The sequence below is a fragment of the Myotis yumanensis genome, unplaced genomic scaffold (assembly GCF_028538775.1).
Source record: "Myotis yumanensis isolate MYYU_CA2020_CCGP unplaced genomic scaffold, mMyoYum1.0.hap1 SCAF_23, whole genome shotgun sequence".
NCBI lineage: Eukaryota > Metazoa > Chordata > Mammalia > Chiroptera > Vespertilionidae > Myotis > Myotis yumanensis.
In genome coordinates this window covers 206,814-228,209 of record NW_027223774.1, presented here as the reverse complement: position 1 = coordinate 228,209, position 21,396 = coordinate 206,814, and the positions used below count along the sequence as shown (strand labels likewise).

The 21,396-nt window shown below is 48.0% G+C and overlaps 1 protein-coding gene across 1 annotated transcript; it reads left to right on the top strand.

The window, feature by feature from the left end:
- Positions 1-1,735: 1,735 nt before the first annotated feature.
- ZNF544 (zinc finger protein 544) lies at positions 1,736-21,125 on the top strand. The gene is made up of 6 exons (XM_070402238.1): positions 1,736-1,747; positions 10,014-10,081; positions 11,228-11,354; positions 12,002-12,088; positions 13,620-18,732; positions 20,633-21,125. The coding sequence occupies exon 5, from the start codon at positions 13,700-13,702 to the stop codon at positions 15,401-15,403; it is 1,704 nt and encodes a 567-aa protein (XP_070258339.1). The 5' UTR covers positions 1,736-1,747; positions 10,014-10,081; positions 11,228-11,354; positions 12,002-12,088; positions 13,620-13,699; the 3' UTR covers positions 15,404-18,732; positions 20,633-21,125.
- The last annotated feature ends 271 nt before the right edge of the window (positions 21,126-21,396 follow it).

Sequence of the window (21,396 nt, the reverse complement as noted above, 5' to 3'; positions counted from 1 at the left end):
GCCACCGCTGTCCCGCAGACTTTCTGGGAGACTCCCTGAGGGATGTGGTATCACCCCGTTCCCTCTCCCTTCCTCTCTGAAATCAATAAAAAAAAAAAAAAAATTAAAAAAAAAAAGACTTATCCTTTGGAATGTAGATTCCAGACTTTCTGGAATACACAAATTGCAGGGTCATGGTAGCAAGTAACAAGTATCGGTGAGTAGGAAGGCAATGGCTGTTGGGTAAAGCAGCCAACAAGGTGGGTCCCCGGTGAGTGCCAGGAGCACCCCAGGCACAGGAGCACAATCCAGGAGCTCAGGAGGACAAGTGCCTCAGGAGACGGGGAGTGGCTCCCACCCATCGGCTGCCTGGGAAGATGTCCTTCTTGCAGAGCCAGGGCGGGTGTCCGGTCTGTGTCCTACACACGTGCAATGACTGACTCTACAAGCGACGGCCCTACCGACCCTCCCTGCAGCCAACAGGCTCCAATCGGCCAGGACTCGGTGGTCCCAGCCCAGGCGCGGCGGCTCGGTGCGTTGGAGTGTCATCCGGTAAACCAAGAAGGTGGCGGGTTCGAATCCCGGTCCAGGGCATATATATACCTGGGTTTCGGGTTCCCTCCCAGGTCGGGGTGCGTGCAAGGAGGCAATCGACGGGTGCTTCTCACATCCATGTTTCTCTCTCCCCCACACTCCCCACTCTTTAAAAAAAAAACACAATAAAAACATATCCTCGGGTGCGAATTTAAAAAAAAGACTTGGATCCGAAACTGCCAGCCTCCCTGGTCTTCGCCCCGGTCCTTGGGGCCAATGGGGAGACAAACACGGTCCCCTGAGCAGCCACAGCGGACGACCCGCTTCTGGTCCTCCTGCCTCCGGCTTCCAGCCCCGGAGACACGCAACCAGGCGACACGCTTCGGCTTTTCCTGATGGTCACTGTCTGCGCCCAGCATTTCAGCCTCCGCCAAACGCACGGGATGCGGTGAACTCGGGCTCCCCCATCCGGGTCCTCCGCTTCCCTGGCAGGTCCGGACGGACGTCACAAAGGTCCCCCAGGAGAGGAGGCTGTGTGTCCCGGGGTGAGGGGGGTATGGGGGGGTCTCCATTGCTTGGGGCGTCCTTCCCCTGCACCAAAGCTTTCGGTTCCATTCCCGTCAGGCACGTACCCAGGTAGCGGGTTCGACCCCCGGGTCAGGCACATTCAGGGGAGGCGGGGTGCCCCCGGGGCACGTCTCTCTGTCACATCGGTAATCAATGTGTCTCTCTCCCTCTGTCTCTCTCTAAAAACAATCCACTTGCCCTCGGTGAGGGTTTAAAAAAGGAAGAAGAAAGCAGGCCAAGCGCAGTTCAGACTCGACCCCGGCCCGCGCCGTGGGTCTCAGCGTCCGTCCGCGGTCTCAGCGCCCCTCGCTGTGGCGTCGGCCGCGGTCGCCGGACAAGGAGAATCATCGATCCCGGAAGCGAGGGCGCCCCCAGGGGCAGAGCCGGAGGAAAGCGAGGGTCCGGGCCGCAGCGTGAGCCTCAGTAAAACGGGGGAGCGGGGGGCGGGGGGGAAGCCAGCCGCGCCCTAAACCCACCGCCAGTCAAGACGCCGCCGCCGTTGCGGTGAGCAACCGCCGCGCAGCGCCTCGCGAGAAACGGCCAAAGGCGCGCGAGAACCAGCACCCCCCCCCCCGGCGCGCTGCCTTCTGGGACTTGTAGTTGCTGGCGCCGAGCGCGCGCACTTCCGCCGCGCACCGGAAGCGCCGCCATTGCCTCGCCCGCGGAGGTGAGTCTGGCGCGCCGCGACGGGCGCGGAGGTTCCGCTGTGAGGGGGGCGGAGCGGGTCGCTGGACCGGGCCGAAGTGACCCGGGCGGCGCCGGGGAGGGAGGGAGCGGACCGGCCCGGAGGCGGCCTCTTGCGGGACCGGGCAGGGGCCTGTTTGATTCACCCCGCTCCGGCTGCGGGAACGGGGAGAGGGCCGGTTGGTCCCGTCAGGGCCCCTCGCTGTCGCCCGATGGGGGCGGCCCTCCGGCTGCAGGGCCGGGCGGGGCTCCTCTCGTGGGGCCTTTTCTGCCGGAAAACAGGCTCCGGGCTGCAGAGTTTTTGTCGGGACGCAGGCGGACGTCTGTGGATGTGGCGCCTCCCACCCAGACCTGGACCGCGCCTCCATTTTTCCTCTATTAACCCCTACAGTGCCGGGAGCGCTATCAAAGCTTCTAAAGGGCGTCCAGTTCTAAGTCTGCTTTTTTTAAAAAATATATTTTATTGATTTTTTACAGAGAGGAAGGGAGAGGGATAGAGAGTTAGAAACATCGATGGGAGAGAAACATGGACCAGTTGCCTCCTGCACACCCCCTAACTGAGGGGATGTGCCCGTGACCGGAATCGAACCCGGGACCCTTCAGTCCACAGGCGGACGGTCGATCCACTGAGCCAAACAGGTCAGGGCTCTAAGTCTGCTTTTATTAGTGATGACGATATTGCCAAATATGTCAATGTAGTAAAGGTTTCCTTAAGTTTTTGAATATGTAACTTCATTTGCTTGCGATTCATAATTTTTTTTTTCCTAAACTCCTGTAAAATCAGCAAAAATGCCTTGGCAATTTTAGCAGAGTTCCTAGGATATTGGTTGGCACTCAAAGGGTTAAACCACACTGCCCACCCCCAGGGAGGCTCTCTGTGCAGGAGCCGGTAGCCCAGGTTAGTCCACCTGGTGGATAAAGAAAGGAGTCCCCTGTGAAAAGTGACCCCTCAGGGTCCGAAGAGGGTCGTAAATTCCTCACCAGGCCGGTCCTGGCAGGTGGTCACGCCCCAGGGCTATTTTGTAGTGAAAAAGCTTATCATTGTCTTAGGGCCCCAGCGGTTCTCAACCTGTGGGTCCCGACCCCTTTGGCGCTCTAACGACCCTTTCACAGGGGTCGCCTAAGACCATCCTGCATATCAGATATTGACATGACGATCCATAACAGTAGCAAGGTGACAGTGATGAAGTAGCAACGAGAATAATGTTATGGTTGGGTCACAACATGAGGAACTGTACTTAAAGGGCCGGAAGGTTGAGAACCACTGGTCTTAGGCAGACTCTGTCCATTGTTTCCATGTTTCTGTCTGGGGTTAGCGCCCCTTTGAGATGCTTTTGTTGTTGAATATTGTGTCATCCCTGACCCCTGTCTTGCTTCCTCTTCCCCTCTCCTCCCCTCCCCTCCCCTCTCCTCCCCTCCCCTCTTTGCACTTAATCTTCGCATGTTCCTTCCTTAATTCTGAATGCCTAGCCCAGTGGTCGGCAAACTCATTTGTCAACAGAGCCAAATATCAACAGTACAACGATTGAAATTTCTTGTGAGAGCCAGATTTTTTCAACTTAAAGTATATGGGTAGGTACATTGTTATTAACTTCATTAGGGTACTCCTAAGCTGGCCTTTGCTAAAAACGTCCTCAATCTGATGGAGGTACGTTCGTTGAGGTCGACCCCTTCCAACTCTCCCATCCACACTCGTCTTGTACACTTGTTTCGTCCATCTCCTTTTGTTCATCCTCTCTCTTATGTCCAAACCATCTCACCATACCTTTCTCCATCCCCGGCACTACATCTTCTTTCACTCCACAACGTTCCCTAAAATTAACTTAATAAACTTGACTTAAAGTTTTAAGTCAACTTCGCACTGTACGTGCGCGCCCACACGTGGTATTTTGTGGAAGAGCCACACTCAAGGGGCCAAAGAGCCGCGGTTTGCTGACCACTGGCCCAAAGGAAGCTGCAAGCTCATCCCTGGAAAGCCCTTTGTCAGTCTGCGGAGATCTCGCTTCTAGGTGTGTTCTCTGTTTGGCTTCCATGAACTAGAAAAGTTCTCCAGGAGAGCTGCCACCCTCCCTTACATCCCCACCCTTGCCCTAGAGACACCCGGCCCCAGAACACTTAGCCACGTTTCCTTCCACTGGCAGGTGAACTTTGTACACAGTCTGAAGAGAAAGTGTATGTTGTCCAAGTGAACAAAGAAGAAGGGGAGCCCAGCCCGAGCAAACAGCGTCAGCAAACACCTGTCCCTGGGTGTTGGGGGCCTCCGTTGGTTGTGGGTGCTGATGCCCCGAGTTAGGGGCTGGAGGGGCGGGCAGGACTGGGAGCTGAAGCTGTCCTGGGCCTGAGGCTTTGCCTGTTGGGTTTCAGAGAGCCCCTGGGAGTGGGACCCTGTGGCTTTGGAAATAACTCAGTGCAAGGGGGGGTGTTAGGGCAGGGGAAATGGCTGAAGGCGCTCTGCATTTCCATTGCTTTTTATTGATTGATTGCTTTTAGGGAGAGAGAGAGTTAGTCATTTGTTGTTGCGCTTACTTATGTATTTGTTGGTTGATTTTTTTTTTTTAATATATTTTATTGATTTTTTACAGAGAGGAAGGGAGAGAGATAGAGAGTCAGAAACATCGATGAGAGAGAAACATCGACCAGCTGCCTCCTGCACACCCCCTATAGGGGATGTGCCCGCAACCCAGGTACATGCCCCTGACCGGAATCAAACCGGGGACCCTTCAGTCCGCAGGCCAACGCTCTATCCACTGAGTCAAACCGGTTTCGGCTGTTGGTTGATTCTTGACTGGGGATCAAGCCTGCAACCTTGGTGTATGCTCTAAGCCAGTGGTCGGCAAACTCATTAGTCAACAGAGCCAAATATCAACAGTACTTCTTCAAAATAGACTCGCCCAGGCCGAAAACCGACTTGTGCGCATGGGCCACGAAGTTACAATCGCACTGTATGCGTGTCCGCACTTGGTATTTTGTGGAAGAGCCACACTCAGGGGGCCGCAGTTTGCCGACCACTGCTATAGGGGGTATGGCTAGATGAGGAGGGAATGGCAGTGTCGGGGAGCCTGGGGCAGCCCATGAAACCCCACCCCATCATCAAGGAAAGAGGAAATTGGAAAAGTAAAGAAAGGAGCCTCCTCCCCGTCCTACAGGGTCCCAGCCAGACCCTTCCCGGGGCCAGCATGAGATACGGAAGGAGAACTTCATGTTTGTGTGTAATTGATATGAATGTGTATTGATGTTCTTTGTGAACGATGACGCTGAGGTGATCTCGGCGTGCAGGATACAGAGAAGCAGAGGGCTACAGTTCGCTCAGGCAAGTAGCAAAGCCCCCAAAGCTCTCATGGCCTTTATTTGGGGAGTACGGCAAATAACAATGGAGTACAGCAAGTGACAATAATTAACAGGCATGCTTATGAGATCATCAGAACTGAGTTATACATTAAACTGTTAATTTCCTATGTTATACAAAGACCCTTTCCACCTGCAGCAGTGCACCCTCCCCTGGCTCTCCATGCCCTCATGGACTATTTATCACCTCAAGGAAAGTTCTGCCTCGGAACAATAAGTCTTGCCTGCAAGACTTTGTTCTGACGTGGCCCGCTTGCAGGCTCCCGCCTTTTCTTGGTAGAGCGTCCTCTAATAGTTAACTTCTCATTCCACTTGTCCAGCTACAATGTGCTGTGCCCATACTGGGTGTCAGCACAGGGTTCAACTCACTCCTCACAGCAGCACCATGAGGCAGGACCTGCTGTTCTTCCGGAAGTCTACAGATGAGGGAACTGAGGCCCAGAGGGGTTAACGTCTGTGGGGTCCTACCGAGGCAGTGGTCGAGCTGGGACCTTGAATGCAGACCGTCTGGCCCTGGCCAGTGTGGCTCAGTGAGTTGGGTGTCATCCTGTGCACCATGCGGTTGCTGGTTTGATTCCCGGTCAAGGCTCATGCCCAGGTTGTTGGCCCGATCCCCAGTAGGAGCTGTGCAGGAGGCAGCCAATCGGAGTTCCACGCTCACATTGATTGTCTCTCTCCCTCTCCTTTCCTTTCCACAAATCAGTAAACTTATTTAAAAAAAAAAAAAGTAAGCAGTCTGACTGCAGAGTGGGTGCTCCCAGACAGGGAAGGAGAGGATCAGAGGGTGGAGGTGGGTAGGCAGTAGGAGATTGCTCAGGGACGGGCTAGAGCCGTGGTTCTCAACCTTCCTAACGCCGCAACCCTTTCATACAGTTCCTCATGTTGTGGTGATCCCCAATTTCATTGTTACAAATTGAACATAATTAAAGCATAGTGATTAATCACAGAAACAATATGTAATCATATATGTGTTTTCTGATGGTCTTAGGCGACCCCTGTGAAAGGGTCTTTAAACCCCCAAAGGGGTCTTGACCCACAGGTTGAGAACCGCTGGGCTAGAGTGTCACAAGACAGCATCATCTAGAGCTGTGGGCAGCCTTCTTGGGTGTGGTGCGTCTGTGAGTGTGCATAAGTGAGGGCAGGGTGAGGATGGGCAGGGAGAGGAAGAGAGACTGAGGGTGTTGGTCACTCGGCTGGGAGGAGCAGGAGCGTGGTGGCGAGGGTGGGGCTTAAACAGAAGGAGAACCTCCCCTGAGAAGTTGGCTACGAGCCACTTAGGATGGTGTGGACTTGGAGGCGTCCCGGATCATTGAGTGGAATGAATTGAGACATTTCTCTGCAGAGAAGAGCCCTAGCCAACTTGGCTCAGTGAATAGACCATCGGCCTGGGGATCAAAGAAGCCCTGGGTTCGATTCTGGTCAAGGGCACGTACCTTGGTTTCAGGCTCCTCCCTGGCCCTGGCCCTGGTTGGGGCACGTGCAGGAGGCAGCCAATCGAAGTGTTTCTCTCCCATGGATGTTTCCCTCTGTCTTCCAGTCTCTCCAAAAGATCAGTGGAAAAATATCCTCGGGTGAGGTTTAACAGCAGCTGAGTGTCCACCTAAGAACCAAGAGGTCACCGTTCGATTCCCTGTCAGGGCACGATCCCCGGTGTGGGGCATGCGGGAGGCAGCTGATCAATGATTCTCTCTCATCGTTGATGTTTCTCTCCCTCTCCCTTCCTCTCTGAAATAAAAAAGTTAAATATTTTTTTTAAAAGTTTGTCTGCAGAGAAGAGATAATGGTGAGAGGGGCCCGAAGGGGGAGCGAGAGCCAGACCTTGCAGTTGTAAGGGATGGAGATGGATTGGATGTCATTGTCCTTGCAGTCTCATACCACCCAGAACGTAGACACCAGCAGGGGAAGGCAGAGAGAAGCATCCGGTAGCACAGGGCAGATGGGGCAGGGCACCCAGGGGAGAGGGGCTGAGAGGTGGCTCCTGGTGGAGAATGACAGGAAAGAGGGCAGGGGCAGTGGGCCGGGCAGGGGTGTGCTGGGGGGGCAAGCTGAGAGCCAGGGTGACAGTGTGCTCAGGATCATGGCTGCTGGCTCCCCAGTCACCAGGCCTTGGTGAATTTTTACTCAAGCTTTTTATTTTTTTTAAAAAAGTATGTTTTAATTATAGTTGACGTACACTATTAGATTCAGGTGTACACATAGTGATTAGACATTTAGGTACCTTGTGCTTTTCTTGGTAAGTCTGGTACCTGGCACCATTCACAGTTATTAGGATATTAGTGACTGTATTCCCTAGGCTGTACTTTACAATCCGTGGGATTATTTTTATAGTCGGCAGATTGTACTTCTTAATCCCCTCGACCTTTTCGTCCACCCCTCCACCTATCTGGCAACCATCAGTTTATCTCTGTATGAGTTTGTTTCTATTTTGTTTATGTTTTAGATTCTGCATGTAAGTGAAATTATACAGTTTTTCGTTTTCTGACTTCGTTTACTTAGCATAATACACTCTAGGTCCATCCATGCTGTCACAAATGACAAAATTTCATTCTTTTTCATAGCCAAGTAATATTCTTTTTGTAGATACATATGTGCCACAATTTTTTAATCCACTCGTCTATTGATGGACACTTGGGTTGCTTCCATATCTTGGTTATTGTAAATAATACTGCATTGAACCTAAGGGTGGGTACATTCTTTCAAATTAGTGTTTCAGGTTTCTTGGGATAAATTTCCCAAAGGGAATCATTGGGTCATAAGACGGCTCCATTTTAAATTTCTTGAGGTAACTCCACACTTTTCCACAGTGGCTGTACCCATCTGCATGTCACCAACAGGGCCCTAGGGTTCCTTTTGGAACGATGCTTTAAGCAGGTGAGCCACACCAGCCAGGGCTCTGCGTGTTTTTAAATTGGATTTTCTTTTTTTTATGTTGCGCTGTGTGAGTTCTTTATATACTAGTATATAGGATAGTAACCCCTTATCAGATAAATCTTTTACAAATGTCTTCTCCCATTCATAAGTTGCCTTTTTGTTTTGTTGATGGTTTCCTTTCAGCACAAAAGCTTTATAGTTTAATATACTTCCATTTGTTTATTTTGCTTCTGTTTCCCTTGCCCTAGGACACAATATCTAAAAATGATTGGTAGGCCCTAGCTGGTCTGGCTTAGTGGATAGAGCGTCAGCCTGTGGACTGAAGGGTCCCGGGTTCAATTCTGGTCACATGCCTGGGTTTCGGGCTCGATCCCCAGTGGGGGACGTGCAGGAGGCAGCCAATCGATGATTCTCTTTCATCATTGATATTTCCATCTCTCTCTCCCTCTCCCTTCCTCTCTGAAATTAATAAAATATATATACATATATATTAAAAAATAATAATTGATAGGACCTGGCTGGGTGGCTCAGTTGGTTGGAGCATTGTTCCATACACCAAATGATTGTGAATTTGCTCTCTGGTTGGGGCATTTATAGAAGGCAACTGATGAAGTTTCTCTCACATCCATTTCTGTGTCTGTGTGTGTGTGCCTTTTTTTCTCTAAGATCAATGAATATATCCTTGAGTGAGGATTTTAAAAAATTAAATAAATAAAAATTATTGGTAAGACCAGTGTCAAAAAGTTTATTGCCTGTGTTTTCTTGTAGAAGTGTTATGGTTTTAGGTCTTACCTTTTTTTTTCCTTCCTTTTTTTTTTTTTTTTTACATTTAAGTCTTTAATCTAATGTGAGTTTATTTTTGCATATGGAGTTAGAAAGTGGCCTAGTTTCATTTTTCTGCATCTATCTGTTTAGTTTTCCCCATCACCATTTATTGAAGAGACTGTCTTAACCTTTTGTATATCCCTCCTTGTTTGTCATGGATTGACCATATAAGCGAGGTTTTATTTCTGGACTGTCTATTCTGTTATTCTGGCCCAGGCAGTGGGGCAGCATTTTGGTACCTCCAGAAGTCTTGAGGGAGGGTGCATGTGGGACGACACCCCTCTTTCATAGTGTCCTTTGCTCTGGGGATTCTCATATCCTCCTTGTCATCATCCCCCACACACATATTTTGAAACTGGCAGATGTTTCCTTGTAATATTTTAAATTGTGCAGAAACATTTTTTGAAACCAGGTCATGTTTCACTGTTGTTTGGGAACTGTACAGGTTTTCTTTTCTTTCTTTTTTTTTCAAACCATTAGATGTTTCATTGGAATATTTTATATATTTTTTAATTGATTTCAGAGATGAAGGGAGATAGAAACATCTCAGCTGTCTCCTGCACGCCCCCTACTGGGGATCGAGCTCACAACCCAGGCGTATGCCCTCACCAGGAATCAAACCGCGATCTCCTGGTTTGTAGGCAGACGCTTAACCACTGAGCCACACCGACCAGGCTCATTGCAATAATTAAAAATTATACAATTGCTTTGACACCCTGCCTTTACCTCTCCCATTCATTCTCTTGGAATGACAGAAAAAAACTGGCCTGTTTGTTTGTATGTTGAGGGAAAACTGTGTATCTGTGAGATCACAGTTCAAACACCCCAGCACGTGTCTAAGCATTTACCTTTAGCCTGGGGGCAGCTCAGGACCATCCCCAGCCCAGACCTGAGCAGGCTGGACCCGCTTCCCCACTGGAACCCCGGCATGGACACCTTGGCTGACCTCAGAGTCCTGCCTTCCTGCTCCTCATACCCAAAGACAATGCCCCTCAGCTGGAACATTCCTCTCCTTTTTGGGGGTGGGGTGGGCTCGAGGGTGTGGGGGTGCTGAGGAGGGGCTGACTCCGATTGTGCCTCCACCACTAGCGCTGCCCCCACTGAGACGGCTTCTTCAGGTCTGAGGAGGAAATGGAAGTGTGTGCTCAGCCAGTCCCATCCCAGGTGAGTTAGAGACCTTGGCTATGTTTGCCTCTCTGTCTCCTCAGCTGTAAAGTGGGTCCAGGAAGATAGCACTCGCCTCCCCAGGAGCCATGATGCTGCCTTATACCTTTGGGTGAGACCCCCAGGCTCCCTGCAGATACAGCTCCTTCCCTGTGTGGGTGAGCCAGGGGTTCCTGGGGCCCCCTGTACCTGGTGCCTTGGGCCAGGTCTCTTTCCCTCATGTCTGGACATCCTGTGAGATGTCCAGAGTGGTATGCTGCCTTCATGGTCACGTCAGGGCAGCTCACACCTGAGAAGTTCAGGGACTCACCCAGGAATCCAGCTACTCAGTTGTGAAGCTGAGATGCCACATCAGGCCTGGCACCCAGGGCCAGGGTGCGTGACCCCTTACCTGCCAGGCTTCCTGGAACGCCTGCTCTGCCAATGTTTTCTGTAAAGGACCAGGTGGTGGGAACTGCCTTAGGCTCTACAGGCCACATATGCTCTCTCCCCCATGTTCTTTTTGTACATGGCCTTTGAAAAAAAACATAAAACCCATTTTTATCAGTATTAGGACTACTGCAGCTGCTGTAACAAAATAGCATGGACTGTGTGGCTCAGGCAGCATTCATTTTCTCATGGTTCTGAAACCTAACAGTCTGAGACCAAGGGCCAGCACAGTTGGTTTCCTGACGACCCTCTTCCTCGCTTGCTAATTCTCTGTGTCCTCAATGGTGGAGAAAGAAGTCTCTGGTGGTCTCCTTTTGAGGGCACCAATCCCACTGCATTAGGGCTCTGCCCATAGAACCCCCATTAACATTATTTTAATAAAGGCCCTCTCCCCAGATGCAGTCACATGGTGGGGAAGGACTTCAACATGTGAATTTGGGGGAGAACAGTTTAGCTCATGGCATTAACCTGAAAGCACACACAGTCTTGGCCTGTCTGCCGGGCTGTGTTTTGCTCATCTACAATTTTGAACATCCTCTTTGAGTTCCTTTAAATCTGTGATTTTGTGGAAAAGTAGGGAGTGGGGTTCCCACTGTTTCCTGGGACAGAAAGTCAGAATCACTGGTGTGACCAGCAACAGACAGGCCCTCAGAAGTGAAGACTCTGGACTGCATTGGTGTCTGCTCAGAGCACCGCCCAGAGGCGGGAACCCTGTGATGCTCTGGACCCCTTCTCCATCCCACACCACCTCCCCCTCTTCGCTGTCCTGCCCTCCTCAACCTTCCTGTCGGGGAGGCAGGGCCCCATGGTAACACAGGCGATGTTTCAGCTACCTGTGAGCTTCAAGGATGTGCTGGTGAGCTTCACACGTGAGGAGTGGGGACAGCTGGACCTGGTCCAGAGGACACTGTACCGCGACGTGACTCTGGAGACGTGTGACCACCTTGTCTCTCTGGGTAAGTTGGGCTCTACCCATCGCATGGGCTTTCTGCCCCTAGGACTCCGAGCTCTGACTCCAAGGGTGTGCTTGTGCTGGGGTGAAGCACCCCCAGAGTGGGTCACTTTGTGTGTGTGTGTGTGTGTGTGTGTGTGTGTGTGTGTGTGTTTGCTTGCAAATAATAAAACTTACACTTTAGTAAGGTCCACAGATAACTGTCCTTCTTTATAGTAAAGAGAAACTCTAATATATAAAGACCTGATAATCCTTTCTCTTAGGAGGAAACTTATATTTCTGGACTGTCTATTCAGTTATTCTGCTAGAACACCTTATATTTTGTAAAATTACAGAATAAATATATATATATATATATATATATATATATATATATATACACATATATATATTTCTGTTTGTTTGTTCGTTTTTCCTTCATCTTAAATTGTCCTCTGGTGCCTTTAAGAGCTAACCCTATACTCAGGACAGAAGTGAGTCCCTTGTAGATGCAGATCCTGGTATTGCTGTTCAGTCAGCCTCCACTGCACGTTTGTGACTTCTTTCCTAGGAATGGCTCCCGGGCCCTCCTAGTCCGTCCCTGTCTGACCCCAGGGGAGCGGGCTGGGCCTGGGGACACAATCTCTTTCTCTGTTCTTTCCTATTGGCCAGGACTTCTGCTCCCCACTGTGGATGTGATCTCCTGCCTGGAGCGAGGTGCTGGTCCATGGAGGGCGGAGCAGGAACCGCCTCCCGGAGGTGAGAGCATTTAGTTAACTTGGGCAGAGGAGGAGGGAGGCCATTTGCAGGAGCTTCCTCCGAGTTCTCTGCTGCCTCATGTCCAGCAAGACAGCCATGTCGTCATCCACGGGTCCAGCCCGTCAAGAACACTCGCTACTGTCGTCTGCACATTTCTCAGGCCTGGGTTTATTTCTGTTCCCATTTTCCCTCTCTTCTTTACCCTTCACCCACCTTGTCTTGTTCCCAGGTCCTCCTGACCTCTCTTTTTCACCAGCCCCTCATCATAGCTTCCACCTGAGGAAGCAGTCCTCAGGTCCCCTTTCAGTTTCTCTCTCATCAGTTATCTTTCTGTCCCTCTTTTCCTCTCCCTTCCTCTCTCTGAAATCAATAAAAACATATTTGAGCCCTAGACAGTTTGGCTCAGTGGATAGTGCGTCAGCCTGCGGACTGAAGGGTCTTAGGTTCGATTCCGGTCAAGGGCATGTACCTTGGTTGCAGACTCCTCCCTGGCCTGGACCCTGTTCCGGACTCGTGCAGAAGGAAACCAATCGATGTGTTTCTCTTACATTGATGTTTCTGTCTTTCCCTCTCTCTTCCACTTGCTCTAAAAAAATCAATAGAAAAATATCCTCATGTGGGGATTAATTAATTAATTAAAAACATATTGAAAAAATAAATAAGGTACCATATTCACAGGTCCCAACAACTGGGCATCAGTATCTTTTGTGCTTATTGAGGACCACATATCCTCAGATCAGTTCCTTCTATACATCCTCGCCCTGACCGGTTTGGCTCAGTGGATAGAGCATCGGCCTGTGGACTGAAGGGTCCCAGGTTCGATTCCAGTCAAGGGCATGTACTTGGTTGCGGGCACATCCCCAGTAAAGGGTGTGCAGGAAGCAGCTGATTGATGTTTCTCTCTCATCGATGTTTCTAACTCTCTATCCCTCTCCCTTCCTCTCTGTAAAAAATCAATAAAATATATTTTAAAAAGAAATACTTACATTCTCATGCTTATTCTTTTATATATGTGTGTGTGTGTGTGTGTGTGTGTGTGTATATATATATATATATATATATCTTTATTGATTTCAGAGAGGAAGGGAGAAGGATAGAGGGAGAGATAGAAACATCAATGATGAAAGAGAATCATTGATTGGCTGCCTCCTGCACGCCCCCCACTGGAGATTGAGGCTGCAACCCAGGCATGTTCCCTTGACCGGAATCGAACCCAGGACCCTTCATTCGGCAGACCGACACTCTATCCACTGAGCCAAACCAGCTAGGGCTTGTGCTTATTCTTATTTCCTTACTCCCCCTTTGGGTATCAGCTCTCCTCAGTCAACTCTTCATTACCTTTGCTTGTTTTTTGTGCTTCTTCACTGATTTCCTCTTTGCTGGTCCTTCCCACTCTTTTACATCCTGCATGGAATTATAGTTCATGGACTCTAAACAAACCCAGAGACATCTCTCATACGTGGTGTTTTCCTTCATTCTCCTTCCCATCTCAGGCTTTTGCAGTAATTCAGGCATTTTGGATTTCTTTCAGAGTGGAAGACTTCACTTGAAAAGAACGAGTCCAGTTTTGAAGAGGATATTGGTGTGGAAGAACCATCCTTCCACGTGGAAATGAAACGCTGTGTAGAGGGCCCCTGGTCTGTGTCAGTAGGAAAAACACAGGATAGGAGGGACCAGCCAATGGGGCACCAGGAAGAATCTTTGAGTCAGATTGTACCTACCTCAGGGGAGAATGTGTTTGCTAAAGTGGAAAATTCTGAGCATGACCTTGGCGGAAGTTATCTGAGTGAAAGCCTTCTACCTCTGACATTACCTGCAAGAACACATTTGCACAAGCTTGACTCACAGTTTCAAGAGTTGAAACAGAATTCAGGTTTCATTAATCATCAGAAAGGTGGTGCCCATCTGCAGCCCTGTAAAAATCTTGAAAGTGCCAGGGCCTTCTCTCAGAGCATTCACTTGAATAAACTTATAAATGTTAAAACGGGAAATAATAAGCCTTGTGATTATACTCTCGACAGTGACTCCTTCCACTATGGCACATCTGTGCGTTTCCATAATAGAAGTGTTTCGGTAGAGAACAGAGATGATTGTAAGGACAATGGAAATGTTAGGTACAGCATGTCCCTGAATGAAAACAAGCCAGCGCATTTTGGAGAAAGTCAGTACACATGTGACAAACGCATTATACAAACTGAAATAATTGTCGGTGATCCTGGATATGAGGAGGATTATGGTGCCTTCTGTGCGGCCTCATCTGTTCATGACGGTGACATCATCCAGACCAGAAAGAAGCCACGTGCATGTAATCTACGTGGAAAATCCCGCAGCTGTTGTTCTGAGCTTGCACACCAGAGGACACACACTGGACAGAAGCCATATACCTGCAGTCATTGTGGAAAAGCTTTCAAATGGAGATATCTCCTTGTTGCGCATCAGAGAACGCACACTGGAGAGAAGCCTTATCAGTGTCACCTGTGTGTTAAAACCTTTAGGGGTCAGTCAGCTCTTATAAAACACAAGAGAACCCACACAGGTGAGAAACACCATAATTGTAATGATTGTGAAAAGTTCCTTAACCGGCAGCGTCACCTTACTAGGCATCAGAGAATTCATAGTGGAGGGAAACCGTACTTGTGTACTCACTGTGGAAATTCCTTCAGCCGTAGCTCTGACTTTGTTGCACATAAAAGGATTCACAGTGGAGAGAAACCGTACGAATGTAACCACTGTGGGAAATCTTTTTGGGAGCGAAAACAACTTCGTGCGCATCTGCGAACTCATGCTGGAGAGAAGAAATTTTATGAATGTAATCATTGTGGGAAAGTTTTCAAATGGAGGTCTCACCTCATTCTGCATCAGAGAACACACACTGGAGAAAAGCCTTATGAGTGTATTGACTGCGGGAAAGCCTTCAGTGATGGGTCATCTCTTCGAAAACATGAGAGAACACACACTGGCGAGAAACCCTACCACTGCGACCAGTGTGGGAAATCTTTTCGGCAACAGTCACAGCTTGTCGTGCACAAGCGAACCCATACTGGAGAGAAACCTTATGAATGCAGTCATTGTGGGAAAGCTTTCTGCCAGAGATCTGGCCTCATTGTTCATCAGAGAACACACACTGGAGAGAAGCCCTATAAGTGTAAAATTTGTGTTAAAGCCTTCAGCCAGAGATATCTCCTCATTGTGCATCAGAGAACACACACTGGAGAGAAGCCCTATCAGTGTACCATGTGTGTTAAAGCCTTCAGTGGTCGTTTAGCTCTTAAAAAACATGAGAAGACACACATGGTCGAGAAACCCCATGAATGAATGTAATCATTGTGAAAAAGTTCTTTATGGGGCAGTCACCTTACCAGGCGTCGGTGAATTCACACTGGAGAGAAACCATATTTGTGTGCTCATTGGGGAAAATCCTGCTGTAACTCTATCTTTGTTGCACATAAGAGGATTCTCACTGGAGAGAAGCCCTATGAATGTAACCACTGTGGGAAAACTTTTTATCAATGATCACAGCTTGTGTATCTGCAAATTCATTCTATAGGGAAGAAACCTTATTAATACAGTCATTGTACAAAAGGTTTCAAATAGAGATCTCATTATGCACCAGAGAACACACCGGCATCAAACCCTATAAATGTAATCACTATGAAAAGGCCTTTTCATACTAGAGAGAAACCCTATAAGTGTAGTGAATGTGAGAAGGCTTTCAATTATTATAAATCCCTTATTCAATATGAGAAAACTCGGGGGAGAGAAACCCTATGAGTAATTAGGATGGAAGAGCTCAAGGCCAGAACTTCTTTTCTAGACATCAGACAACCACACGCACCAGAATTGCTTGGTGTGTACATTGAAACTGCAGATTACCAAGCGTACCCTGATTTATGGAGTCAGGATCCCTATCAATAAAACCCAAGAGCCTGTCATTTCCCAAACCAGCACAAGTTACTTGTATGTGCACTAAAATGTGTGCACGTATACATTTAGGTGAGAGCGTATGAACATGACAACCGATGGAAAGCTTTCAAAGCTTTTAGCAGGAAATAGGAAATTCAGAATGGAACTGTGTCCATCAGATTATCATTTTATTGCAAACAACCACCCAAACTTAATCAGATGTTATCCCTATAATACATTCCTAGAAATGATAAGATACTGGAAGATTTGTTCCCCCCAAAAAAGGCTGAAGTGTATATCAATAATGGTAAAGTGGAGAGGCCATTACTGTAGATTTGAGCAAAGTGAAAGCAGGTGGGAGACCATCACCTGGAGATGCAGAGTGGAAAAGGCTAAAGCCAGGACCATGAAGAGAGGGCTATGGCACTAGAGTTCTCAGCCCCTTGACAGAGTTTCAGACTAACGGGGCAGAAAAGCAGGGTTAACTGATGGTCTGTTGGTGAAATTCCAAGTTTCCTCCCCCTTCTTGTTTTGCATTATCTGCCTGTGAGTGAGCAAAATAAAATAGGGATTAAATGAGGTATCCGCCCCCCCCCCCCCCCCAAAAAAAAAAAATTTAGTCTGGAGACTAGGAGATTGGTGAATTATGCTCCAGAACAAGGGCTGCCTTTTCTTGGCATCTCAGTGACCTTCGTCCTAATACCTGGTTCTGGCCCTACTCCCTTCAAAGCAAATCTTGCCATTAAACTAGCTTCCCTCCCCATCTATGGAGGCTCCCATGTTTTTTTCAGATAGTCTCTTCAATATAGATGGAAGGTAGGGAGCAAGAGACTTGAAAGCTTTCAATGTAAAAGGAAAAATAGATTTTTTAAAAAAAGAACAGATACTCTGGGAACCAAACATTTAAACTGGAGATTGAGCCAAGAAATAATTGCAAATGAAAATAAGTCTAAGATAACTCTTAAAGAGTTATGAGAACAAAAATACACTATAATTTGCTAAAAAAAAAAAAAAAAGTTGGAGAAGAAAAGGAAACCTGTGCAGAGCTGAAAGAAAATCTTAAGATCATACCAAATACTGTCGAGGATTAGTGGGAAGCGGGTGTGTATCGGAACTTTAGGGTAAAGAAATTGTTAGAAAGAAACAAATATACAAGACAGTTGTCCAGGTGTGAACCAGACTTTAGAAAGGAGTCTTCATTTGACTGTGATGTTAATATTTCATCCTAGAAAAGGCAGAGAACTCATGAGATTGGGATAAAAGAGGGAGAAATATAACTATAGTATAAACAGTAGGTGCTGGTTTTGCATTTTACAAAGAAACTCAGAGGTGTAATGGCGAATTTAGGGGTGGGGTGTAGGGGAGTTTCTCTGTATCCTCATCTTAGGAAGTTAGCTTTTAAATAGAATAGATTGCTTAGGAGGCCAAAATTAGAACATTAAACAGTGAGAGGACAAAAATTAGAATCAAAAAGAGGATCACAGAACTAAGTAAAATCTTAATTCCTTATCAAAGAAGGAAGGCGGTAAAGTTTATAAGCCATGAAAGATCAGAATTACAGACATAGCCTTATTTAGGAACTGGAATAAAAACAGTTAAAAGTAGTTGGTGGAATGTGTGACTGTTGGGTAGGGTGGGGCAGGAGACCGTTGCTTTCCACTTTAAGCCTGTCTTTCCTTCCCTGGCACACTTCTTATTCGAGTAACTTCATATATGTAACTATAGATGGGCAAAACAATGTACATGAGGACAATTGCAATTGATTTGTGGGATTATGTACACTTTCCCTTTTTTGATTCACTATTGTTGTAAAAGTGGCAATTTAAACAGCAGGAGTGAGAGGAAAATATGTCAGACTCTCCTGTTTGGCTCATTAGAGTAGGTTCCAGTAGGACAGAAAGTCTTGGCTTCTTAGAAGTCACTGGGATTAAAGATCGGTTAATGTTATTTGTTTGTTTTTTATTGATTTCAGAGAGGAAGGGAGGAACAAAATCATCAATGATGAGAGAGAATCACTGATCAGCTTCCTCCTGCACTCCCCACACTAGGGATGGAGTCCACAACCCAGGCAGGTTCCCCAACCTGGAATTGAATTGTGAACTCCTGATATATAGATTGATGCTCAACCATTGAACCACACTGGATGGGCTATGTTTTTAAGACTTGATACTGCAGAAGCCTTATCAGGAAGTCACTGTGGGCCTGGAGAGGGGGTTGGTATCCTGGGACAACTAGGCAGGATCCGTCTGAAGAGGAAAGAAGTGTGTGGCCCTAACCAGTGTGGCTCAGTTAGAGCGTTGGCCTGTACACCAGAGGGTCTTGGGTTTGATTCTTGGTCAAGAGCACGTACCTGGGTTACAGGTTCGATCACCAGCACCGGTCAGGACCAGTGTAGGAGGCAAGCGGTGGATATTTCTCCCCCTTCTTTCTCCCACTCTCAATGGAAAAAAATAATCTCAAGTGAGGATTAACAATAAATAAGACGTGTGGGAATTGGCATAGCCACGATTACTCAGTGTATTTCCCAAGGTCTTTCAGGCAGTTGATGGTACCTTTCATAACATCCTTTAGGTAACAGCCTTTGTGATTCATAGGGGACCACCTTGTGATGGGCGGTCCGTACAGGGCTGGTGGGGACTTGCTTCTTGGGACATTTGGCCCTGCTGCTGCGACCAACACAGTTCTGCAGCTTTCAGAAGGTGGAGCCTGGGAGGAAGGACCCGCCCAACAGATTCAACAAAGTGAGTATTGTTGTTCTTATTTTTATTTATTTAAATATATTTTATTGATTTTTCACAGAGAGGAAGGGAGAGGGACTGAGAGCTAGAAACATCGATGAGAGAGAAACATCGATCAGCTGCCTCCTGCACACTCCCCACTGGGGATGTGTCCGCAACCAAGGTACATGCCCTTGACCGGAATCAAACCTGGGAACTTTCAGTCCACAGGCTGACGCTCTAGCCACTGAGCCAAACCGTTTAGGGGTAAGTGAATGTTGTTTGACATTCTTGTCCAGACATCTAAGCAGGTTCCACTCAGTAAGTCCTGAAAGTAGCTTTGTTCAATGAAGCTGCTACTGGAGTCCCAGAATGTGTGTCTGAGGTCCCGGGGTACTATTCACGTCCCTTCTCTCCAAAATGGGGAGCCCACACAGGCTCTGTGGCTATGTGCTCCTGGAGGCAACACCCAGTGGGAATCACACAGGGAGACATCTGTGTGCAGGAAGTGGGAGGACGGCTTATGTCTGCAGTGAGTGCATGCGGCCCTGCCTGAGGGTATTCTGCCCTTAACAAATCAGAAACCTGAGGCTCTTAAGGACCCAAGAACTGGGCTCATTAAAAATGGGAACCTAAGACCTTTCCACCTGAAATGATCCTCATAACGTGCGAAGGACCCACCTGAAAACGGTGTTGGAATTGCAGGTTTCTGGGCCCATCTTCAGAGAGTCCACCTGGGCAGGCTTAGGTGGTACCTGGATATTTGCGTAGTTTGAGGACACTTTCTGTACCTATATTTGTAAACATTTTCTATTCTCAAAATTGTATATTTATGCCCAGCCAGTGTGGCTCAGTGGTTGAGCGTTGACCTATGAATCAGGAGGTCATGGTTTGATTCCTGGTCAGGACACATGCCCAGGTTGTGAATTCGATCCCCGGTGTTGGGCGTGCGGAGGCAGCCAATAATGATTCTATCTCATCACTGATGTTCCTGTCTCTCCCTCTCTGACATCAATAAAAATACACTTTTTAAAATTGTATATTTCTGTTTCCTTTTTGTTGGTTTCACTTGAAGTTGTAACTTAGGTAAAAAGAAGACCCAAAAGAGAAATCACATCTATTTTGTGTTACCACTGGCTGCTTTTATATATTTCAGAGAGGAAGGGAGAGAAAATCATCAATGATGAGAGAAAATCATTGATGGGCTGCCTCCCACACTGGGGATCGAGCCCACAGCCAGGGCATGTGCCCCGACCAGGAATCTGACAGAGAACTCCCGGTTCATAGGTTGATGCTCAATCACTGAGCATGCCAGCCAGGCAGCAGGGCTGCTTTTAACAGAACAAATACATCCAGTTCCCCCCTATTGAAAATAGATACCAAAATAATCCTACACATAATGTTTTGTTTTATTATAAAGCAACTTAATTTTTGCCTTTTTTCAATGGAAGTTCTTCTGTCTCGTGACCTTTCCGTTCACTTTCAGATAACTCAGCCTGGAAAACACTTTTAGTTAAGGTGCTTAGAGTATCCAGTCCCACAAAATAGCTCATGAACTTCATTCAAAGTTACAGCCCCTCTCCCTCCCTCAGCTTCCTGCCAGCCCCCTGAGGGGAAGGCATTTCCCTTCCTCTCCCTCCTCTTCTCCCTCCATCTCTCTGGCTGTTGTTTCGGACTCCACTGGCGATGCTGCCAGGGAAGAACATGGAGAGGAGAAGGGTACAGAAGGGAAAGGGATCCCTCTTAATCCGCTAACACGCGTATAAGTTGGTTTTGTGCTTTCTGAGCCCTGTAGATGGTTCTAAGTCTTTCTCATGAGAGCACTTTTATGGGTTTCTTAGGGATACACCATCCCTGGGGTATTTTACCTACAATTTTCTTATCAGGTGGATGCCTTTAAGGTTGCTTTCCTCCTTGGCCCCAGGGAATCTCCAGTTTCCGTCTGCTGAGGTTCGTCAGCTCTCTGGGCAGCCCCACTGAACAGCACAGCATGGGACCCCTGATGGACCCTGCGCTCGCTTCCTACGGCTGCACAACAAATTTCCACCATCAGGTGCCTCACAACAAGTTTGTTCTGTCACAGTCTGGGGACTAGAATTCTGGGATCCGGTGTCAGCAGCTCCCTGTGAAGGCTCTCAGAAGAATCCCTAGCAGGTTTGGTTCAGTGGATAGAGCATCGGCCTGTGGACTGAAGGGTCCCGGGTTTGATTCCAGTCAGGAGCACATGCCTGGGTTGCAGGCTCAATCCCCAGTAGGGGGCGTGCAGAAGGCAGCCGATCAATGATTCTCTCTCATCATCGATGTTTCTATCTCCCTCTCTCCCTTCCTCAGAAATCAATAAAAAAATATATTAAAAAAAAAAAGAATCCCTTGCCTCGTCTTGTCAATCCTCCACTTGTAGCTGCCTCGCTCCCATCTCTGCCTCCATCAGCATGGCCTCTCCTCATGTCCTTATAGCTCTCTCCTAAACATAATTTTTTAATAATATATACTTTATTGATTTTTTAGGGAGAGGGATAGTTAGAAACATCGATGAGAGAGAAACATCGATCAGCTGCCTCCTGCACATCTCCTACTGGGGATGTGCCTGCAACCAAGGTACATGCCCTTGGCCGGAATCGAACCTGGGACCCTTTCTGTCTGCAGGCCGACGCTCTATCCACTGAGCCAAACCGGTTAGGGCCTAAA